Below are 22,278 nucleotides of genomic sequence, written 5' to 3' on the forward strand. Positions count from 1 at the left end.
TGTCCGTGCCTAAGAGGATAAGTATTCAAATAAAGTTCACGTGCATCTCAATGTTAACGGTATCCAACAAAACACCGACAACAGAAGTATTAATATATAAAATCACCTCAACGTCTATGTATTAATGTGAAAGAATCGTTGCACATGTGTATGATTTTAACTTAGCTTTTTTCTATAAATCAGTTGCAGCGAATGTTCTTATTCACGATCTTATTCGCAGACTAAAATGGGCGGAGTCTAGCGGGAACATAATCAAGATGGCCGCCTTCACTGAGAGGTAAGACAAAGCAGTTCCGCTCTTTCATCGTAGATTTGTCGTTTCATTATTAAATTATGTTAGCGTGGCAGCTCGCATATTGTCGATGTTGGCGCACTTCTGGTAAACGTGTAAGCTGACGTGCTGTCTCGGGGTTTTAGAGGCCAATAGGGCGAAAGTCACTGTGGAAAAGTCTAGATCTGTTCAATTGAATTAGGCTAGCGGTTTGACAGGCAACCTGTACCGCTGTTAGCAAGATTAGCGCCAGTTGATAAGCCTTTGGCCGACATCCCCGTGTTAGATCACCTGTAAACCGCCTACGTGATGATATTGCTGTTGTCCCATTTTTCTTTCTGCGCAATTCTATTTGCTGCAGTAGAAATACAGACAGCGAATCTAGTTAGCCCGCATTAGCATATATGGCTAATGCTGACACTGGGCATCGTTTAAATCTCATTCCTCTACTCGAAATAAATGTAGTTTCCACATGCAGCTCCACAGTTTAACACGTTTTGAATAAATATTATTTTATGTTAAAATATGCTAAGTGGGTTTCTGCAGGGAGGATTCGTCTGACTGTCTGAACAGAAGCGCTACATTTCTAGCACATTTTGCCACCGCAGACTGATCAAAGTCCGGGTGTGCGCTTGTGTCTGCGCCTTCTCTTCGCTATTATTCTCGTGGTCGTTGCTCAGTCAAATGCGAATTAATTAATTCAATTCATTTAATTTAAAACTGTTTGTTCTCAAGTTTAAGTTCTGCCCTTTTTGCAGGATGGCACCAGTCTTGTTGCTCTGGCTGGCTGTGTGCCTCAGTGGGGCATGGGCTGTGGACAGAGGCAACTTCAAGACCTGTGATCAGAGTGCCTTTTGCAAGTGCGTGAAGTATAGCAAAACTACATTTGGTAAGTGTTGCTAAAGATAAGCATGCAGTTTCTTTAACTTGTTCCCTCTCTTGGTTTTAAAATCTCAACATCAGACGTCAGCGAGCACTGAAACCTGCTGAGTCTCCCTATCGAGCTCTGCTGGAGACTATGGAGCTGACCAACACCAAACTCACCCTGCAGCTCATCAATGACAATAATAAGGTACATTTAAATAAATACACATCACATACAGTAGGTAAGAGTTTATTAGGCAGCAGGATATACATACAACTTAAAATCTACATTTGGCTGTATTACACATCATCCTCACACTTCCCTTTCTCATCCCTCTTCCCCCTTCTGTCAGGTGCGTTTGCTGCTCGAGCTGTACCGCCTCCAGGGGAACATGACAAGGGTGAAGATTAATGAGCTGAAGCCCCTCAAGCCTCGCTATGAGGTCCCAGATGTGCTTATCAGGGAGCCACCTACAGAGCCGTGAGTCTCACAGGGATGTTACTGAGTGTGTGTCTGTGGGTGATCTTTAGTATTGGAATAAAAAAGATTTCATTTTAATTTAACATCAGAAGAACAAAGAGTAAGAGCCTATCAAGGGAATCATATTTTCACGCAATATAATTAACTAAAACATTCATGAACTACTGTAGTGAGAGGCTTGTAATCATGATGCAGAACCTGACTATAATAGTGGCAGGAAGTTTCTTTCTGGGTTTATTTTTGTCTAATTTCACTTTTAAAACTTTAAAGTTTGATTGTTTGTTTGGTTGTTTGTCTTCAGCCTCAAAACCAGGTAGATGCACATCAAACGTATAACAGACTGTTTTGCTAACTAACCCATTTCCTCCTCTTTACTTCCCTCTCTCTTGTTGCCACAGTCTGTCTCTTCTGTCTCAGGATGAGAATGGGGTGGTGCTGTCTTTGGGTGCGGAGTCTCAGAGGGTCATCGTTAGTGCCCGGCCCTTCCGACTGGACATCATGGAGGGACGTGAAGTTGTGATGTCGCTGAACTCGCGTGGTCTCCTTGCCTTTGAACACCTGAGGATGCGCAAGGACACGTGAGAAACCACGCATGCACACACATTTACAAATGCAAGCCCTCTCTTTTAATCTTCGTCCTCACTCAGTGGAATTATTTCTATTTTTGTTCCCATGAAATTGTTTGTTTTTTAAGTATTGTCTCTGACTCGTTCTGTCCTCTCTTCCCTATCATCCTAGTTTCTCCTATAAAGTAACTAGCACAGTGGCTAGCGTGTGGGATAATATCAAGAGGGTATTCACTAGGTAAAGATTCTTAAGATTTGTAAGTGTGTATTCTGTTCCTTGTGCTAATGCTGCCAGTAGTGACAAAATGTAGGGACTCCCATCACACCAAGTACTGTATTTACCCTCAAATAAATGTGAGTGTGTGCATGGCGGTGTTTGATTCCATGCAGAAGGGATTGACTTGGCCCCGTTTTCATCCTCCTACTTAGGATCATTTGTGCAGTAAAAAAAAAAAAGTCTATTTTTGTTTCATTAAGCATAATCAAAACAATCACCAGTAAACAGTGACAGATTATGCTGTATGCCCATCAGTGATTTACAGTTCACAGCCTTCTTTGTGCATAAGTGTCCAGTTAAGTGAATCATAAACTGGAGCTTCCCCACCTGGTTTTCTGATAAGTTCACCCAATTCTGAAACAGACCTGCCTAGATTTCCTGACCAGTTGTGTTGACCAAATGTGTTTTATGCTTGTCCAGTTTAAGGAGAGTGATAGGTGCAGTACTCCACAAATAATGCTAGTGCTGACATGGAGCCTTTGTCCCACCAGGTAGTTTATGTCCTGTTTTTGTGTGTTGCGGTTGACTTCCCACCAGCAACGTCTCTCTTTGTGGTTATGCTTTAGTTTTGACCTGCTTTGTCTGAAGTCTAACAAGCATTGGTGCAAGACTTGTGAATGCGTCTTCAGTGATACTTCATGGATTGCACCTTTTCGTTTATGTCTAATGGGAATCCACTGGGTATCAGTTGGTTCTTTTAAGCAGCTTTGTGCCTATAGTATTACACACGACGGCCTTTTAAAACTGTCCCATGATGCTACCTTAATATAGCCACAAGGCAGGGAGTTGCTCAGTCCCATTTGTCATTAAAGTTAAGCCATTGTGCATTTGTTAGTTGTCAGTGTGAAGTCCAGGGCCAATCACCAACCTTGTATGTTTTGTTTGTTTGTTTGTTTTTAATCATAGTTTATTTATAAACTGATGTTGTCAACCCCACTAGGTTTTATGACTTTTCCAAAGCAAAACATATTTCTTTATGCTGTATTTCTTCCTCACCCTTCCCTTTTTATGGAGCAGTCAGACAGAGCCAGAGGTTGAGAAGAACGAGGAAGCTGATCCGGCAAACCAGGCTGAGGTATTGCTCATTCAAAAGACCTTCTTTTCCTCTTCCCTGCTTTTATTTTAAAAACACAAGTTCTGCACCATATCTTAATGTTACTGTTCTGTCTGCCTCCTAGACGGCCAAGGATGAAGACAAAGCAGTTGATGGGATGTGGGAAGAAACATTTAAATCACACTCTGATAGCAAACCTAATGGTAAATACTACAGCTGCACCTATTTCAGCCCAATTACTTGTGCATATGTTAGGTTCGGTGGTGATTTTATTTATGTATTTTATTATTTAACCCACAGGTCCATCTGCTGTTAGTTTAGACTTTTCATTGCCCGGGGTGGAGCATGTTTACGGTATCCCAGAGCATGCGGACGACCTTAGGCTTAAAACAACAGAGTAAGACAACAGACACGCTCAACATGTGTTTGAATTCATACTGGTCTTGAAATTTATGTTGAGCTGGTACATCCGTGTGTTGCAGTAATGGAGATCCGTATCGGCTCTATAACCTGGATGTTTTCCAGTATGAGCTGTATAATCCCATGGCCCTGTATGGGGCTGTGCCTGTGATGTTGGCTCACAATACCCACCGGACCACAGGCATCTTCTGGCTCAATGCTGCTGAAACCTGGGTGGACATTAGCTCCAACACAGCTGGAAAGGTTTCTGTTGTCTTGTCTTTAAGCAGTTTCTGGTCCTTAGCTTATTGTTTTCGTAAAGAGGTGCTAACAGTCATATTTTATCCACCTGTTTTGCCTCTCTGTAGACGGTGTTTGGAAAAATGTTGGATTATGTTCAGGGATCTAGTGAGACACCACAGACAGACGTGCGTTGGATTTCTGAAAGTGGTATCATTGATGTCTTCATTATGCTTGGACCAACTCCCACAGACGTCTTTGCTCAGTATGCCTCCCTTACAGGTAAGAAGATCGAGGGAGCACAGTGTGAGCTGTGAATATATAATAAACTCATCTGCTCTCGCTGGTTTGCTGTACCTTCTTTGTGTTGCCTGTCAGGCACCCAGTCTTTCCCACCTTTGGCTTCTTTGGGATATCATCAGTGCCGCTGGAACTACAATGACCAAGAAGACGTTCGATCAGTGGATGCAGGCTTTGATGAGCATGACATCCCATATGACTTCATCTGGCTTGATATTGAGCACACAGATGGAAAACGCTACTTCACTTGGGATCCACACAAGTTTGCAACACCAAAGGAAATGCTTCAGGGTCTGAAGGATAAGAAGCGCAAGGTAAAGAAAAGTAGGAATCCAACTGGGGGTTGTTTCGCCAGAAGGTTTCCACCTCTTTTAATAAATGACCTTCGACTTTCTGATCAGATTCTGTTGTTGCTCTGTTTTATAGATGGTAGCCATAGTGGACCCTCATATCAAAGTAGACAGCAACTACAAGATCCATAATGAAATCCGTTCTCGGGATTTCTATGTGAAAAATAAAGATGGTGGAGACTACGAGGGCTGGTGCTGGCCTGGTAAGACTCTTGTTAATTGCTTGACATTGTAGTGCTGGCAGATTAATTATGAAGTCATCCTGTGCAAGCTCAAAAAAATGCATCAATTTAATAAAATATGTCAGCATAAGTGTGTGCATAAGGTTTGGATGTTATGTTTTGTTAAAGAGATGACAAGTCAGCCGCTATCTAGGCAGCAGCACATGTGGTCTTAGTGTAGTTGATGAATTGGTATATCACGTCACAGGTATATGTTACGTAGTTTTTCATTGTACACTTTTTTTTTTTCTCCCCTGGACGAATCTCATCTTTTAGGAAATGCTGGCTATCCAGACTTCACCCGTGCAGACATGAGGGACTGGTGGGCCAGCATGTTTGCCTATGATCAGTATGAGGCAAGTCCATGAGCCATTGCCACAAATCTGTATCTCTTTGACATCTTGATATTTAAACTATTTAATCAAGTCCAATTTTCTATCAAACAAAAATACTAAAATATTTTTAAACTGATGATGGGGCTTTACATTTCATAATCTGTTAACAAATACAAAACTTAAGTTTTACCCTTAAGACTATCCTGCCATCCAAGACCTCTGTGTACTCTGCAGGGCACCATGGACAACCTACACACATGGAATGATATGAATGAGCCGTCAGTCTTCAATGGGCCAGAAGTCACAATGCACAAGGATGCGATGCATGGAGACTGGGAGCACCGTGATGTGCACAACATTTATGGCTTGTATGTGGTGAGTGAGACAACCAATAATTAGCCCATGCCTCTAGTAAAGGAGACTTTGCATTCAATGCTTTTCATGTTTCTTATTTTGGATTTTTCTCCTGTTTGACATATTTAAGTTGCTTTTTCTCACCTGCATATTGGGGTAAATTTCTCAAACAGGCAGGATTATTACATTCGTTTGAAATAACCTTTGGTATACTCTAGAAGCCTGGGTAAAAACAGCAACCCATCTTTTACACTTATTACCGGGTGTGCAATCTGCAGCATAGGGCAACAGCAGAGGGTCTAATTCAGAGGTCTGGAGGAACAGAGCGGCCCTTTGTCCTCACCAGAGCCTTCTTTGCTGGGTCACAGCGCTATGGTGAGTACTGTCCCTTCATTTGATAATTTATTAGGATCTTCCAAGTGGAACTAGAACTGTTTGGGAATTATCTTCTGTGTTACAAACCTGTAGCTCTGTGCCTTGACTATTTTACAGAATCTCCCTCTGTTTTCAGGTGCTGTGTGGACAGGAGATAATGCTGCAGAGTGGGACCATCTGAAGATCTCTATCCCCATGTGCCTAAGCCTCGGACTAGTTGGAATATCTTTTTGTGGCGGTGAGTGTTAATAAACACCTGTTGTTACACTAATAGTTTATCTCCCCAGGCAACAAGATGAACAATCATGATGATGATGATGATAAATATATATTTAGCTTCAAGAAAACTAATGTTCATTGTGCCAAATGAAAAATTGTGCATTTGCTTTGAACACAAATCAAGCAGAACTTTATGACTAAAAGAGTTTATAAGTGTGAAAGGTTTTGCAGATTTCACAGTTCTCCCCAGTGTTTGTTGATGTGGTATGTTCATAGAAACATTTACTGATATTACATGAGGTGTTGGCATGGTGACACAGGTTCCCTAGATAATCGATGCTGGAGGTTGGTCTTGCACACTGTTCAGAGTGTGAAACATGTGCTGTATTAGATCCAGTGTTTAATGACAGGATCTGCATTTGATACAGTTTAGTATTTTTGTGTCTTTGATTAGAGCTCATTATGTCTTTTACAAGACAGTCTAGACCTGACTAACATTGACTTCCTCCATCATAGCTGATGTCGGGGGTTTTTTCAAGTCCCCGGGTGCTGAGCTACTGGTGCGTTGGTACCAGACTGGGGCATACCAGCCTTTCTTTAGGGCCCATGCTCACATGGACACTGCTAGGCGTGAGCCCTGGCTGTTTGGTCCAGAAAACACAGCCTTGATCCGAGAGGCAGTGCGCCAGCGCTACACACTTCTGCCCTACTGGTACCAGCTGTTCTACCAGGCACACCGCACCGGCTATCCTGTCATGAGGTGAGCTTGGGTGTTTGTAGTTAGTGTAGTTTTCCATAGTGATGTCAGTTATGTTACCTTTGTTCTGCGATAGCAAGTTTTGTAGCAATGGACACTGTGTAATTTCAGTTTGAAGTATTTGTATGATATCGACCTCTAAAAAGAATTAAAGCAACTAAATTCAAAGGAAACTTTGCTGTTACCATACTTTTCTTTCTGACAGACCTCTGTGGGTGGAATATCCTCAGGATCCTGCAACGTTTGCTGTAGATAATGAGTTTTTGATCGGTAAGGAAACATAATTTTTTGGTAGTTTGGTAAATCTGTGCCACTGTATGCACAGAAGGCAGTGCAAACATTATTTAATAAATCAGATCTGTACTGTCTTACTATAATTTGGCTCTTCCCTCGCAAAACTGTCTGAAAACCCATTCGACGTCAGTAATGACGTTGACATTAAAATACTCTGTTTGACTATTATTGAACTCTGCTTCAGGGAAAGATTTGTTGGTACATCCAGTTACTGAAGAGGGAGCAAGGGGTGTCACTGCATTCCTGCCTGGGAAACATGAGGTAGGCGCAGGAAGCACATCAGTCCTAGAATTAGTGATCAATTTGGTTGCAGATATGGATGTCTTGACCTGTATGTGTGTCTTTTATCAGGTTTGGTTTGACGTCCACACATTCCAGAAGCACAATGGGGCTCAGAACCTTTACATCCCTGTCACAATGAGTTCTGTAAGCTCTTAACACACAGCACTTAATAATATAAAGTCACATACACAGTTTGTGTTACGTTTTAACAAAGACTTTTGTTTGTTTGTTGTTGTTGTTAGATTCCTGTTTTCCAGCGCGGTGGTTCTATTATTCCCAGGAAGCTTAGAGTTCGCAGATCCTCCTTGTGCATGGAGGATGACCCCTACACTCTGTATGTGGCCCTTAATGTTCAGGTAACTTTAATCTACGCACACCACCGCCATCTCCAAGACACATTCGTCATCCAACTTTAGGACTGAAGAAAATCTTATCATACTTGATGTTTTGGCTTTTTGTCTGACAGAGAACTGCTGAAGGAGAGCTCTACATAGATGATGGCCACACCTTCAACTATGAAAAGAAGGAGTTCATCCACCGGAGACTGTCATTTATCAACAACAGCCTCTCTTCTGTGTGAGTGAGAAATTCTTAGTTAACTAGTTCTGCTGATTGATATTGTTACCATGTCAAAGTTGATATGTTATATCTCCATACTTCTCCACAGTAATCTTGCTCCTGACGCCCAGTTTACAACGGCCTCCTGGATTGAACGCATTGTTATACTGGGAGCCAGTAAGCCTAGCAAGGTTATCGTTAAGACTACTGGTAAGTGTTGCATGGAGTACCTGAGTATGTATGTGAAAGACAATCTGTCAATAGAGGCCATGTAGTATTAATTTGTGTTTTAGAAATATTTTGAAAATATTGAGATTGTGAAGAGATGCTGCCACTTTTACTCCTTATCCTGTTGCAGATGGTCAGGAAAGCCCAGTAGAGTTTGAATTTGATGCCTCCATGTCTGTGTTGACGCTCCGTAAGCCTGGCATGAACGCAGGGGAAGACTGGACCGTGACACTCCAGTGACACCACACACTGGAGAGGAGAAGATGACTGAACTCAGTGGGTAGACAGAAGGCTGCTGATAGACAAGCAAGACAATAGGATAGCCAGCATGGAAAATAAAGGAGGAACATACAATTATTCTCCCTGCACACACAGACCCTTGTAGACCTTAGTCCTACTGATTCATGTAATGTCTGTCTTGTCCCTCTTGTGTTCAGTCATACTATAAGACCTATCAACCAGGTGGTTAATTAGCAACATTTTCAGGTCAGTAACATCCGTAAGGCAAGTTATGTCAATGAATAGTCAAAGAATACTTGAGGCTTAGAAAAGAAAAGTTGAAGCACTTATTTTTTGTTTTGTTGCCATCCATACTGCTTCAGAAGAAACATCACCTTGGGACAGTTGCTCATTTATAATGAAGGTTCAAAGCCCATGCATCACCTGCTGGTGATTCTTTTGTGTCTGACTTGATTAAATCCATCCTCTTTCTTAGTCAAGCATTTCAATAACTACCAGAGCCACATTTTGTATCTTTTGGGAGGGCCTGCCATCAATGCATTCATTCTGCAGTTCATCTTGATGCCACCTAAATGAAAGGTATTACACATTTCCTACAAATTCTGACTTTCCTTTTCGTGTAGCTTCTCCCTGGGTTCCTCGGATGAATTCTAGTGTGTGGTATTGATTTTATTTCCCTATCACTTCATTATGGACTTGATGACCATCATGTGCTTCACACAGAGTATTTTCAGATGTTTATTGAACAACCCTTGCAATAGGAATCACTTCAGGGGAGCAAACCACTGATAGTTGATTGTTTTTCTGTTGACCTGCTTTCTTTGTTTTATCACTTTTTTCTGAATTGTTCACTAGATTACCTTTTTAATGCACTTGAGTGGGAACTTGAAAGCTGTTTAGATTTTCATGTGTAGATGCCGGGACTATCCAGGGTGTCCAGTGTGTCATTTGGATTGAAGTAAACCCATCCAATCTAGTCCCTACTAGAAAAATATAAATTTAAAATCTAAACCGAAATGTTTTCTTGGAAGCGATTAGATTCAGCCATAAGTTCAAATGATCTCTAATGCTCTGGTTTATGCCCTGTCTAGTCAAATCATCCGATTTTTTTTTTTTCCAGAGTTTTGTTTTGTCTTTTGTTTGTTTTTATGATCCTAAATGTAAATGTGGCTGCAATTTTGTTGGCTTCAATGGAAAGTGGAAATGGAAGGACAAGGCTTTAGCTATCAAAGTTGTCAGATGTACTCTAAAAGATGAGACCAAGTGAAAATAAAGTTGACCAAATGTAGAAAAAAACTTCAGGTTTTTGGTTAATTTACTTACTGTGTTCTCACCTGTTTGGTTTTTTTATATGCTTCTGGCATTTCAGGTACTTGACTGTATAAGTTTAAAACTGCCTCAAGTTAAATAATTCTGCATGCATGTATACTTTGAGTATCAGGTTTGGGTAGATTTAAGACTGACTTGATATGACCTTTATATTTACTTGGCAATTTACAGCATTCTTTGCTTTTAATATTTTTGCCACAGTTAGCATGTGTTAAATTAAGTGTTGAGAGAGAAAATAGTAACTATTTGTGAAACGCACCTTTTATTTATGGATTATGGAAGTTCTACAGACAAAGATAAAGGTACGGTCTGTACAGAATGCCTCATTTAAAAAAAAGATACGAAAAAAATCATATATATAAAATTCTGTTTACGTATTATTATAGACTATGTTACTGATTTATTTCAGGATCGGAATTTGAGTTCCACACTTAGAAGTGTTGTCTAATCTCGAATGACTCCGTTCTTCTCGTCGCGCATTAATGACGTCAGCGCGACCGATTTCATCATGGCGGCAGAGGGCTGCGAGGAGATGAGCGGCAACGGGGAGCTTGAGGAGTCTCCAGGTAGTTTCATTAATGTTAAGAGATTTACAATTGGTGGACTTCAGCGGTTTTCCACACTTTACCGGGCTGCCGTTTTATTTGAAGAGTCAGTGATTGAAGGCTGCGCTGACGTCTTTGATGGACCTGCATGGCAAGCTAGGCTAGGCTAACGTTATTCCAGCTGCACACACCACCAAACAATCCCAAGTTTAAGCAGACTAGACTAGACTAGACTTTAAACAGTTAAAGATTAGTGCACACTTTTCTATTATCTCACATTATGTAAAGTAGATGCACAACACCCCAAGTGGCGACACAGGTGTCTGAAGTTAGTGCTTTGACTTTTATTTGAATGAAACAAACCAGAGTAGCTGATCAAAACAGATTATTTACCTTCTGTTGGGTATTTTAGTCACATTTGACTAATATGTGTTAATTATCATATCACGGTTGGCTTTGTACCTGACAGTATACTGCTTTCATTGATCAGTGTAAAAACAAAACAAATGTGTCAAACGCTTTCCCAACGTGTCCGGGAAGGGGAGGGACTAAACAACAGGAACGCATGACTTTAATCCATAACCGTTTTCGGGAAAGGTTTAATTCAGGTGTGATTTCAGTTTTTTGTTTAGTTAGTTAGAATCTTTCTCTTAGTACTTAAGTTAGAAGTGCAGTCAGCCTCTCCAATAAAGTACCAGTGCTGCCACTAGATGGTTTTATCAGTTATTACTGCAGTACAACAAACACTTCAGGTTATGATAAAAAGCAATGTGGGAACATATGTTATTGATGTGTGTGCTGTCCAGGGTTGTGACAAAAAGGACATCTAGCAAAAGAACCTATGCCACAAAAAAGGCAATAAGTAGAGAAAAATATGCCTTTTTTCTTCTACCCTCTTAAGCCATGGAGCCTTCTGATGTCCCAGCTTCGCATCCTATTGAGATGGCTGAGATGACAGAAGAAAATGGCAGTGCTGTTCCCCAGCCCGAGGCTCCTGTGGTCCCCGACCCTGCTTCCTTCTCTGTGCCTCTAGGTGCAGAGGATGAGGAGAGGGAACTCCCTGCTGACTTTGAACGTTTGTGGAAGACTGCTCACGACAATCCTCAAGACTTCACCAGCTGGACAGATCTGTTGCAATATTGCGAACAAGAGGTGTGGCAAAAATAGTGCTATTTAAATAAGGAATAGTTGAAGCAGTCATATTGTTTCTCAGTAACAATGGGTTCTATTTAATTTTTCTCTCAACTGTTCAGGGTCACATCATAGCCTCACGTCGAGCTCTTGGGGCCTTCCTTGCTCGCTATCCTCTCTGCTATGGCTACTGGAAGAAATTTGCTGACCTGGAGCGCCGTGCAGGCTACAATGACAAAGCAGAGGAGGTAAAAAAAAAAAGAACAGTTTATTCTTCCTGACCACACATTGAACATGTTAAGTAACTTCATACATTGATTTTTTTGGCTATTAGCTAGCCATTATGATTGTGGTGTGTTCTCAGGTGTGTGTTCAGGGTCTGCAGGCAATCCCCCTGAGTGTAGATCTGTGGATCCACTACATCAACCTGCTGCTTGGAACTCTGGACATGAACCTGCCTGAGTCACCCTTAAGGATTCGCAGGTAGACATATTTTCCCTCACAGAAACATTAGTCTTTGTTTTCTTTTTGGTATCTTGTTTTTAAACAGATTTTTTTGGTGTATTAATTGGGATTTGAGAAAGAGCAAATAGTTGTTTTAATGGTTTTAAAATTTTTTATCCCCTCAGTGTGTTTGAGGATGCAGTTTCAGCAGCGGGTCTGGACTTTAACTCAGACCGGCTCTGGGATCTTTATGTTGAATGGGAGAAAGAGCAGGGGAACATGAGGAACGCAGCTACTGTACTGGACAGAGTCCTCAAAGTCCCCACTCAGCTTTACAACACACACTACGATAAGTAAGCTCAAACACAAGGCATGGGTTGTACACAGTCAGCTATTCCTTCATTGGAAGGAAAAAATATCTTTCAGTGTAAATAAAGAAAATTCATCTTTATTATTCCCTCATTTACTCTTCTCCTCTACTACATTCCATCAGATTTAAAGAGCATCTGAATAGCCATGAGCCCAAGGAGGTGCTCTCCCAAGAGGAATATGAGGAGCTGAGAGCACTGTGCCGCGAAAGCCAGAAGGCAGAGCGAGCTGAGCAGGCCCAAGAGGAGAAAGAGGAGAGGCCACCAGGTGAAGAAGAGCCTGCAACACCGGAGGGTACTGACACAGTAAGTAACGTTTTATCGTGTCATGCTCACTCTCCTGATAAGTGCCTTAGAAGCTTTTCCTGATGTCCTTAAACATAGATATAAATAAAAGAGATGGACAAAAACCTTTTTGATCCTACTCTTCGTGTTTAGGAGGAACTCATGCAGAAGATTAGGGAGCAAGTGCTAATTCGCAGGGACAAAGTTTATCAGGAAAATGAGGGAGAAGTTCGCAACAGATGGCACTTTGAAGATTCGGTGAGTTTTGGTTATTTTTTCTTCTTAACACTATTATTTTCATATCTTTTTATAAATCATATATTTTTGTTTTTAAGCCTTTGACTTCTAAACCCTAACCCTAGTTAGGGTTTGTAGGATTTTGTGGTACATTTAATGTTATAAACAGAAATATGAAATAATAAAACAATGAATGGGTAGTATAGGGTTAGGACTAGGTGATGTTTAAGTGATGACTGTAATGATTTTAAAGTTGTATGTGTTACACTCAGCTCCTGTGCATTGCTACAGCAAAACACAAACCTGGTGCTTTTTCTTTCCAACCTTTAGATAAAGCGGCCATACTTTCACGTCAAGCCCCTCGACCGTCTCCAGCTACGAGCCTGGCACTCCTATCTGGACTGGGAGATTACTCAGTTAAACAAGGACACCAGTGATTCCAACCAAAGTGACTATATGATTGAGATGCATTATCTCCTTTTAAATATATAATCTGATTGTATGAGACAATTTCTTTAGTAGAAACCGTTTTGACGCCATTGTCTTACTTTCTAGATCCAAACCAGGCAGCTACAGAGGAGTCAGAGGTCATGGCCGAGTCTCCAGAACAATCAGCAAATGTTCAAGGTCCCTGTGACGATTACAGGGTTCGCATTCTATTTGAACGCTGCCTAATTGCCTGTGCACTGTATGAGGAGGTTTGGACCAGGGTAAGCTAAAAACATGTTGTGTACTGATGTCTAGTCCTAGTCTAGGCCTGTGTATGGTCTCTGTTTAATGTGTGCATGTGCTTTTTAGTATGTTCATTACCTGGAGCCACAGAATGTGGAGGAAGCCCGAGCTGTTTACAAAAGAGCCTGTGAGATTCATCTGACGAACAAACCCAACATTCACATGCAGTGGGCCACGTTTGAGGAAAGACATGGTACGAGAAAACATAAATACTGTCTATAAACACAACTTTATACTTTAACAAGGTACAGACAAGATGTTAAAGTTGCATTATGATAAAATATTAAAAGTAAAGGATATTTGGTTTGTAGTGTCACAGAATGATGTCAAATGGTTAGCTCTGTTTTTCTCTATCAGGTGATTTATCTGAGGCGCGGCGCGTGTTAGAGGCCCTGGAAAAAACTCTGCCTGGGTTGGCAGTGGTTCGTCTTCGCAGGGCTGCTTTGGAAAGACGAGCAGGTCAGCTGGACCAGTCGGAGGCCCTGCTGCAGGAGGCGGTGGCTCAATCCAAAGAGAAGCCTGTGTTACACGCTTTCTACTCCATCAAACTGGCTCGTCTGTTGCTGAAACTGGGCAGAGACACCAGCAGAGCTCGTAGAGTTTTACAGGAGGCTCTGGAAATTAGTCCGGTGAGATGATTAACACCCACAGCAAAACATGTAAATACTTTAGCCAAAAGTACGATCAAAGGGTTTTGATTGGTTTATTTATATATTTAAATATATTAAGTAACTGAAATGCCAATGGCTCAAAATAATATAAAGCACAAGCTGTCAAGATAATCATTCAGTTAGTTTCTATCTTGAGTATAATTACAGTATACACACAATGTTGTTATATGGTATACTTTTAATAATGTAATAAATCAGTTTCTCTCTTTTTTCTAATGTGTTGTCACTCAGGATAATGATAAATTACACTTGAACCTGTTGGAGCTGGAAGTGTCAGGAGACCCCTGGTCCTCAGCTGAGGCAGTGCAGGAGTGTGTAACGCGAGCCCTGGCAGCGCCTCTTGCCCCACACACCAAGATCATCCTGTCGCAGAGGCACTTGCAGTTCACAGAGGACTTCAGTGACTCTATTCAGAGGTCAGGGTTCAACAAATGGTGTTTGATACACAAAAAATAAACCATTCAATCCATATGTTTAAACCCTAGTGATAAAATCACTTGTCTGCAGTGTGCTGTCTGTCTATGAAGAGCACCAGAAACTAATGAAGGAGCTTGGTGGAACAAAAAGAGAATCAGAGAACGGGTGAGAAGAATGACAAATCACTGTAGTAGGCTTAGTGTGTATATATAGTGTGTTCAAGATTTAAACCCTAAACCTGCCTTTTGTATATGTGCTGACTGATTTTTTTTAGAGATGAGGATCCAGAGAAGCTGAGCAAAACTGAAGACAACTCTGCTGCGCAAGTTACCCCTACTATGCCGCATGTCCCCATCACCACACCACCTCCTCCTATCATGGGTGCCGACATGAATGCACAAGCCGGTTATGGGGGATACAGTAGCTGGTACCAGGTAGTACAACAAATACTTATTAATAAACCTTAAATGTTCAAATGAAAATAAGATGATGAACTGTTTGGAGGAAGAGTGTATTTTTTACATATAATGTATCTGTCCTTAATTGTTGTTGATGGTTTGTTTCAGCAGCCACAATATGGGAGCTATGGCTACCAGAACACTTGGAATTACAACCAGGGCTATTACCCTCCCAGCTAAGGAGAGCAGCAGAAACTTTTGCGCAAACAGACCACTGGAAGCAGCTTGTCCCAGGATGACATGTCAGCTGAACAACAAACTGATCAATCAGGTTCTGCTGATCTTGTTAGAATAAATCCAAGCCTCCTTTACTCACCGTCCTTTCTTTGAGGTACCTCACAGTCCTGGATTTGTGAATAAAACAGGCTGGAGTTGAGATTTTCTAACAAGGCGTGTCGTTTCAGAGTGGAAAGGTGATGGGAGGAAACAGCGAAGCCCATTTTAAGAACGTTTCTGCATTTTAATCAAATCTATTTTTGTATGGTTGCCAATGCCCTTTGCTCATCTAGTTTATCCAAGGTAACTGTTGATGTATGATTGACATTTTTTGTACCATTCCACACAATAGGCTATTTGTTGTTTTTCTAATGTATATAAAGGTGTTTTATAGTGTTGCATCAAATCTCTTCAGTGCTGTCTCTATTTCTCCATGGCCTTCATTAACTGTGAAACTAAATGTTTAATCTTGTACATCCTGCTCCATGTTTACTACACTAGCAGATTGTGTCCATCACAGCACTTGGGTTTCATTTAAAGTTTTATTGGGTGATTAACTGACATTTATCTACCTGCTAAGGCTGTTGTGAGATACATTTAATAGGTATGTTTTTATGTAAATGAATCAATCAACCACAATTACTAGTAATAGCAGCAGCTGCCACAGTAACTAGAATGAGATTTTAGACCATATGCCAATTATATCACTAACATTTATTTTTTTTAAACAGACTTAGTGCTAATTTATAGTTACACTGGCCACTGGATCGTGTATGTGGAATACAATTTGGCTTTCTTGTGAGGAAACAGCTACGCCAAAAAAAATTGAGGTTCTAGACCACATACTTGATCTTATTGGCACTAAGAAAAATATATTGCAGATGTTTTGTATATATAGAATTCAGCCCATCATTACAATTTCTCAAACCAACTTTATTGTAAGTAGACTGTTTTGATGTGTAGACATAACTGACCAAATACAGTATTTTAACTTGTAAAAAAAGTAAAATGTCACAAAGTCAGGAAGATTTTAAGGATTATTTTAAGGCCCTTTTAGAACCAGTTCAGTGGGTGTTGTTTTGTGTTGTACTTCACTATGTGGGGTTAAGGTTAAAATTCAAACATTTTGTTTTGTATCATCTTTTAAATATATTGTTGAACCAATGAGCGGCGCTCCCGAGAGCAGTATCGGTCAGAAGCCAGTTATCTACACATTGGTCTTGGTTGGTAAAAGTCATCATGATTGATAATGCACACATCGAACCATAGCCAGTAAAGTCAGCCCAGGATGATGAAACTTATCCGTATCTTAACTTTATGAGCTACAACACATCATCTGAATGCAGCCTCAAGCTACATCTGTTTTATGCAGGCAGCTGGCTTATTGGGTGATATGAAAAGGTGGAGGCTCTGTTCCTGGATCAGTCTTTTTCAGGTGTCAATGTAGTGAAGGTGGTGAGGTAGGCTCACAGAGCAGATCCCGTCTGATCTCACTTTTTGGTAACAACCAGCACAGCTGAAGGCACCAAACCTGAAACCAGATAAGGAGTAAAGTCAGGCAGTTCTTCCTTTAACATACTGTTTACCATGCAACGATTTAAATTCCAATAGGGTTATAAGCCAAATTAAAGCATGCTCTCTTTTCAAATACTAGTACCATAGTCCAGTGCTCACCCAGCTCTTTAAGGGGCTTCTCCATGTCCAGTTCAGTGTAGACGTGGCGGGGGTAGGGTGACAGCAGCGTGAAGTCCTGACCCTCAGGTGTGTTACCATTCATCTGCACGTACACGCGTACGGCCGCCAGGGGCTCCTGAGCCTTGAAGACTGTTGTGATGGTTGAGCCGTCCAGCAGACGAACCTTCACAGCCAGGAAATGGAAACGCCAGGTGGAGGAAGAGAGGAAAGTCAGTTACATACTGATAATTAAACTAGTATAAACTCAATAGGTTATAAGCAGGGTTGTACCTGTATCCTAGACTCATCATACTCCTTCTTAGTGGGTGGAGGGCCCTGACTGGTCTCAGCTGGTTGGGTCGATGTAGCCATGGATCCTCCGCCTCCAAACTGAATAAAAAGAAAAACTGGTTCCAATAGAAATAGTGCAAAAAAAAGCTGAATAAGCCAAATGACAGGGTACCTTCTGTGCTCTCTCCTCTCTGTCCCGTGCTATTTTCTCCTTGACCCTTTGCCTGACATAAATAAAAGCACAACTCAGTGACATTATTAGTTCAAAGAATTTGCAACACAGTACTTTAATAAAAATCATACCTCGCCATTTTGTCCTCCATCTTCTCTTTCCTGCGCTGATCAGCCAGCTTCTTCATGTCATCATCCTGAAGTTTTTGGCGGATCTGCTGCAGCTCTTGGCCCTGCCTTCGCCGCAGTTTCTCCCTCTCCACCTCTTCTGCCCGTTCCCGCTCTCTTCTCTCCGCCTGCTTTACTCGCATGAGTTCCTCTAGCCTGAGAAAAAAAAAACACCAGCTTAATAAGAAATTGTAACAGGGTTTTTTTTTCGTTTTGAGCTATATTTGTTGATAAAAGGCAACGACAACTCAGACCTCTTAACCTGTTCACGTTTCTCCTCCTCTGTCATTGGCCGCTTTGCACCGTTATCATCCAAACAATAGTTGCCATCTTCACCCTCTAACCCTGAAGCCAAAGCAATTCAACATTAGAAAGTGAAAGAAATAAATATTTTGTTGTCTACTTTACACAAATCAAAAATAGTATGACACCCCCCCCCCCCCCCCACCACCACCACCACATTCAGTCAAACAACTTTTAAAACAACAAAAATTCTGTTTTATTTTTCCCCCTGCATTTAATGGTTGCATCTGGCATGTTTCTTTATTAGTGTCCAAAAATCACAACACACCCTCACCTTCAGCTGTGTCTGCTAGTGTTGGCTGTTCTGTGCTGGACTGACTATCTGCTTCTCCTCCAAGAACGTTACCCACAGGTGGCACATAAGGCTCATCAATATCTGGGTCATTCTCATGTTCCATTAACCTGTAAGACAGTACACCCGCCAGTAAACAAAATATAAATTAAAGACAAAGTCAAAAGGGAGACATTACACTGCTGAGCTGCACAGTAGTAGTATTCAACAAAGTGAAAGTAGATGGTTTGTTTATTCCTCTGTATGTCAAACTCACCAGTCCATGGCTTGTTCTATTCCCTGGTTCCCAGTGTTGCCTACCGCCTTCTCTCTGAAGACACACAGACACAGGACAAGAATTAATCAGAATCAAGTAACTCGCTTTCTAGAAGCTTTAGCAAATATAGAGGTTCTGGTGTCACTCACGCTCTGTTTCGTTCAAAGCCCATTTCCAGCAGGCTCTCTAGTGTAGTTAGCTCTGCCATTTTGACCTGAAACACAATGCAACAAAAGATCTATCACCTTAAATATGTTACACCGCCGTTAACAAAAGGTATGCTATTACTATAAGTTTAATGGCAATAATTGACCCAGCACAGTTCAGTTTTACTTGCTGCTGATTAATTTTCTTTAGCTCGGTGCCGTGTAATTCAGCTGTATAAACACCTCAACCACTGTCTAACACTATGTGTGTAAATATTTAGCTCCCCTTTACTAGTACCCTTACAGAACAGTAGTTTACTATGTTCGCTAGTTGTAGCGTTTCGATACCATTAATAACTGACGTTGCTAAAATTAGCATTCATGTGGCTAACGTTCAAATTGCGAAAGGTGGCTGAGCAGCTCCGTGGGCTAGCACAACTTTAAAAATATCAGTAGGTCCAATAACCTTCTCACCACTTAAGCCGCCAATATGAGTTGGTAGTTCACATATAAAGCTAGAAGGAAGTGTTACTTGTATTTCTTACAGAGGTAATATCATGTAATATAGTGATGAAGCGCCAGTTAGCTACTCACACAGTCAACACCGCTTCAGCAGTACGGGAGCCTGCATAGGTCAGACTAAACAACGCGAGAAGTGCCTGTTTGTCTCGCGTTAGTTCTGTATGTAGAGTAGCGTTTTCACACTTTAATTTGATTTTGCACCATTTCTATATTAAATTATTATTATTATTATTATTATTATTATTATTATTATTATTATTATTATTATTATTATTATTATTATTATTATTATTATTATTATATTAAAAAACGTATTATTAAACGTAACAATGCAGACACAACGGTAGCAAACGGTTGTCATGAAATTGTGAAAAACTGATAAAGCAAAACACAATCAGGATAAATATACGTTTTACACATTAGCCGTTGTCTTCAAAGAAATACATTTATATAATATAGTATATATAGAATTTTTTATTCTTATTTATTTGTTATAACTATATTTGATGGATATTTGAACGTGTCATTTTTGGTTTTGGAAAATATTACAGTAAATGCAGCAATGACAGACTCAAGAGGAGGTCTAAGGGGATGGATGTCATCTCTATTGGCTGCTCTCCATCTTTGAATGATGTTATCCTGTCCTCATGTATCTGTGGGTGTTTAACAAGAATGCAGTTTGCTGAGTTTTATAGGCAGCTTGGGTCTGTTACATATTTACCATAAGTGTAATGATTAATTTTTCCTCTCCCTCATGCAGACTTAAGCTGCCTTCATTCAGGAGTCTGCCATTATGCATGGGAAAATTCATGCGTCTGTCATATCTGTGTTGTGTCTTCCCTCTTCTACCTTAGATGAGTCTTTGTCATCTTTGCTATTTTTTGCTACTTGCTTTTTAGTATAAAAAGAACCCCATTTGCAATATTCCTTAGGTAAGTATGAATTATTTTTAATTATTTTGATGTGGCGAATGGACTAAATACTCATCAGTAGAAAAATGTAGTTTGTCCTTTAAATTTGTTATCCTGCAATGAATTTAGTTTTTTTAAATTGAACTTAGTACATATTGTGCCAACAACATAACCAAACAGTCTGTTTTGACTTTCAACTCAATCACGTGTTTTTCACTGTGCTTTATTCCACTGCATATGATTTCAATAATCAGCTAATGTAAGAGCTATAACATGACTACAGAGGACATTTATAAAATAAAAACTGAATGAAGTTTCAAATGTTTTCTTAGTTGTTGGTTGCCAGGCAACAAGTATGGTTTCATTCCATAAACTAATCTGTTGAGTGAGTTTATTTCTGAACTTGTTGAGAAACTGAAGTCAACCAGCAAATTGAGTTCCTTTAACACGCACGGTAATTCCAGCCTTTTTGTCTGCCCAATTTTCCCTTACAAAGGTGGGCAGGAATAATCATGAAATTTAAAATATACACTGTTCAGGAAACAAGTGTAGATTTTAACTCTGAGTTGATGACTCGTGTTCAAAGGTTAAGAGTGAAGCTGAATCAACTGCAAAGATCAAAAGTCTGAAAAATAACTTGATTTATCTAATTTGGTTTAGTTGATTTTTACAGTTTTGACCAGATTAGATTCTCTGTTCTGGCTCTATATAAACTCACTGACATTCATAATACTGTCTGAATGCATTGATAACACATTTACAGCGAGGTTGCTGAATAAAATTTATAACTGGGGGGACAAAGTCAAAACAGCACAATAGGGGTGAAGGTCTTTTTAGTCTACTCTCAAATTGTTTTATGGTTCTGTTTTTTACAGGTTGAAAGACTAAAGGGTCAAAGCTCAGTGAGGACAAGTTAAGGGAGATGCCAGTCCAGTTTGTCACTAGTGCTGAAAGCCATATCAGTGTCTATACAGTATGTAAAAGATTAATTTTTATAAACTAAAGACTGAAATGATTTTGCTAGGGGGTCACTCCCTACGGACTCTAAGCACTCATTCAGTGAGTAAATTGCCCTCATTTTATTGATGCCATGAGGATAACGTGTAATCTTAGAAGCAGTAAAAGCCACAGATCAAGAGCCCTGAGGGGGGAAGCTCACGAAGCCTTGGTTGTAAAGTGTCCTGTAAAATATTCTGAAGTCAGCAATTTAGTGACATCTGACCAAAAGAGGGCAGCATTTGTTCATAAGCTTTCAAATTTTCCCACAATGGTGCCTGATACTTCCAGCATGTTGTGTTACGTAACACTCATCTATGAACTATTGTTGGGATCTGGGAAATTCAAGATCCTGAGACACTAATCCTTTTCTTTTAGACCTTTTATGGGAAGCTGTATAATACAGTCACTATATAAAACTCATGTCAAATGACAGAAACATGTTTAAAGTGGAATGAAATGTGAAACATGATATCAGCCCAAACAGTATTCTACAAATACATCAAAGAAATATTCACGAGCATTTGGAGAAAGCTGGGTCTACAGCATGGGCCTCACAGGAGCCGCCTGTACACCAGTCCTGTGAAATGAATAGCACCCTTTTCCTGTGGCCTACGAGTGCTGCCAGCTGTGTTGTTTCTGTGGGTCTCACCAGCTGTAACAGCATCTCCATATGGAAAAACTCTGGCTTCCAGTGGAGCTGCTGTTATCTGTGGTGGGACACCTCTTGTCATCGAAATGTTGCCTCAGCAACCTTCTGTTGTCAAACCAACACTAAAAGGGGGATGCTTTCCTGCCCTGTTTTGTGCTTATGTCTGAACAAGTTTCTCTATTCAATTAAATAAAGTTAACATTTTAAATCCTTTATGACTATCTCACTGTATTTTTTCAACACAACTCTCTGAAAGTAAAACCAAAACCAAATGTGACTGGTACTTTCCTATAATTATTCATAAATGACTGAATAAATATTTGTATTCAAATGTCATAGACTGAAAACGTCCCCACTTATACAGGCTTACAGGAAACTGCAAATATAAAAGAAGCATA

General features: G+C 40.4%; 3 protein-coding genes across 8 annotated transcripts; 2 read left to right on the forward strand and 1 right to left on the reverse strand.

The window, feature by feature from the left end:
- The first annotated feature begins 43 nt into the window (after positions 1 to 43).
- On the forward strand, positions 44 to 9,961 carry ganabb (glucosidase II alpha subunit b). 3 transcript variants are annotated; one of them, XM_029164995.3, is made up of 26 exons: positions 44 to 59; positions 221 to 277; positions 1,030 to 1,131; positions 1,235 to 1,343; positions 1,489 to 1,616; positions 2,015 to 2,194; positions 2,355 to 2,420; positions 3,477 to 3,534; positions 3,638 to 3,716; positions 3,814 to 3,910; positions 3,996 to 4,176; positions 4,281 to 4,434; positions 4,531 to 4,766; positions 4,879 to 5,005; positions 5,300 to 5,379; positions 5,593 to 5,733; positions 5,991 to 6,087; positions 6,224 to 6,325; positions 6,823 to 7,066; positions 7,269 to 7,333; positions 7,542 to 7,618; positions 7,709 to 7,783; positions 7,882 to 7,995; positions 8,106 to 8,215; positions 8,307 to 8,407; positions 8,556 to 9,961. In XM_029164995.3, exons 2-26 carry the CDS (start codon positions 258 to 260, stop codon positions 8,663 to 8,665), a joined length of 2,853 nt encoding a protein of 950 aa, XP_029020828.1. In that variant the 5' UTR covers positions 44 to 59; positions 221 to 257; the 3' UTR covers positions 8,666 to 9,961. The 3 variants fall into 3 exon arrangements, with proteins under 3 accessions (XP_029020828.1, XP_055368276.1, XP_029020830.1); XM_029164997.3 differs by lacking the exons at positions 44 to 59; positions 221 to 277 and adding an exon at positions 367 to 387; XM_055512301.1 differs by lacking the exons at positions 44 to 59; positions 2,355 to 2,420 and having other exon boundaries at positions 121 to 277.
- A 457-nt stretch (positions 9,962 to 10,418) lies between these two features.
- si:ch211-114c17.1 (pre-mRNA-processing factor 39) lies at positions 10,419 to 15,972 on the forward strand. 3 transcript variants are annotated; one of them, XR_003787288.3, is made up of 16 exons: positions 10,419 to 10,560; positions 11,441 to 11,691; positions 11,793 to 11,918; positions 12,035 to 12,153; positions 12,300 to 12,467; positions 12,608 to 12,788; positions 12,921 to 13,025; positions 13,335 to 13,452; positions 13,560 to 13,714; positions 13,803 to 13,929; positions 14,094 to 14,365; positions 14,639 to 14,823; positions 14,915 to 14,989; positions 15,099 to 15,258; positions 15,391 to 15,613; positions 15,687 to 15,972. XR_003787288.3 is itself a non-coding variant. In XM_029164999.3 (15 exons), exons 1-15 carry the CDS (start codon positions 10,449 to 10,451, stop codon positions 15,460 to 15,462), a joined length of 2,226 nt encoding a protein of 741 aa, XP_029020832.1. In that variant the 5' UTR covers positions 10,419 to 10,448; the 3' UTR covers positions 15,463 to 15,972. The 3 variants fall into 3 exon arrangements, 2 of the variants coding, with proteins under 2 accessions (XP_029020832.1, XP_029020833.1); XM_029164999.3 differs by having other exon boundaries at positions 15,391 to 15,972; XM_029165000.3 differs by having other exon boundaries at positions 15,394 to 15,972.
- Positions 15,973 to 16,410: 438 nt separating this feature from the next.
- Positions 16,411 to 19,468, reverse strand: ubxn1 (UBX domain protein 1). 2 transcript variants are annotated; one of them, XM_029165002.2, is made up of 10 exons: positions 19,394 to 19,468; positions 18,803 to 18,867; positions 18,654 to 18,707; positions 18,380 to 18,507; positions 18,057 to 18,147; positions 17,767 to 17,958; positions 17,636 to 17,687; positions 17,464 to 17,562; positions 17,173 to 17,356; positions 16,411 to 17,029 (listed from the first exon to the last, which is right to left on the reverse strand). In XM_029165002.2, exons 2-10 carry the CDS (start codon positions 18,859 to 18,861, stop codon positions 16,989 to 16,991), a joined length of 900 nt encoding a protein of 299 aa, XP_029020835.1. In that variant the 5' UTR covers positions 18,862 to 18,867; positions 19,394 to 19,468; the 3' UTR covers positions 16,411 to 16,988. The 2 variants fall into 2 exon arrangements, with proteins under 2 accessions (XP_029020835.1, XP_029020834.1); XM_029165001.2 differs by having other exon boundaries at positions 19,274 to 19,412.
- Between the last annotated feature and the right edge of the window lie 2,810 nt (positions 19,469 to 22,278).

This window comes from Betta splendens, chromosome 10 (assembly GCF_900634795.4).
Source record: "Betta splendens chromosome 10, fBetSpl5.4, whole genome shotgun sequence".
Lineage (NCBI taxonomy): Eukaryota > Metazoa > Chordata > Actinopteri > Anabantiformes > Osphronemidae > Betta > Betta splendens.

Bases quoted from the DNA above. Each gene is read 5' to 3' on its own strand.
- si:ch211-114c17.1 (XM_029164999.3), top strand. From the start codon at position 10,449: ATGACTCCGTTCTTCTCGTCGCGCATTAATGACGTCAGCGCGACCGAT. The intron at 13,026-13,334 runs GTGAGTTTTGGT...TCCAACCTTTAG, and splicing joins GATGGCACTTTGAAGATTCG to ATAAAGCGGCCATACTTTCA. The intron at 13,453-13,559 runs GTGACTATATGA...CTTACTTTCTAG, and splicing joins CACCAGTGATTCCAACCAAA to ATCCAAACCAGGCAGCTACA.
- ganabb (XM_029164995.3), top strand. From the start codon at position 258: ATGGCCGCCTTCACTGAGAG. The intron at 1,617-2,014 runs GTGAGTCTCACA...TTGTTGCCACAG, and splicing joins AGGGAGCCACCTACAGAGCC to TCTGTCTCTTCTGTCTCAGG. The intron at 8,216-8,306 runs GTGAGTGAGAAA...ACTTCTCCACAG, and splicing joins AACAACAGCCTCTCTTCTGT to TAATCTTGCTCCTGACGCCC.
- ubxn1 (XM_029165002.2), bottom strand. From the start codon at position 18,861: ATGGCAGAGCTAACTACACTAGAGAGCCTGCTGGAAATGGGCTTTGAA. The intron at 17,688-17,766 runs GTATGATTTTTA...TATTTATGTCAG, and splicing joins ATGGAGGACAAAATGGCGAG to GCAAAGGGTCAAGGAGAAAA. The intron at 17,563-17,635 runs GTACCCTGTCAT...CTTTTTATTCAG, and splicing joins GAGAGGAGAGAGCACAGAAG to TTTGGAGGCGGAGGATCCAT.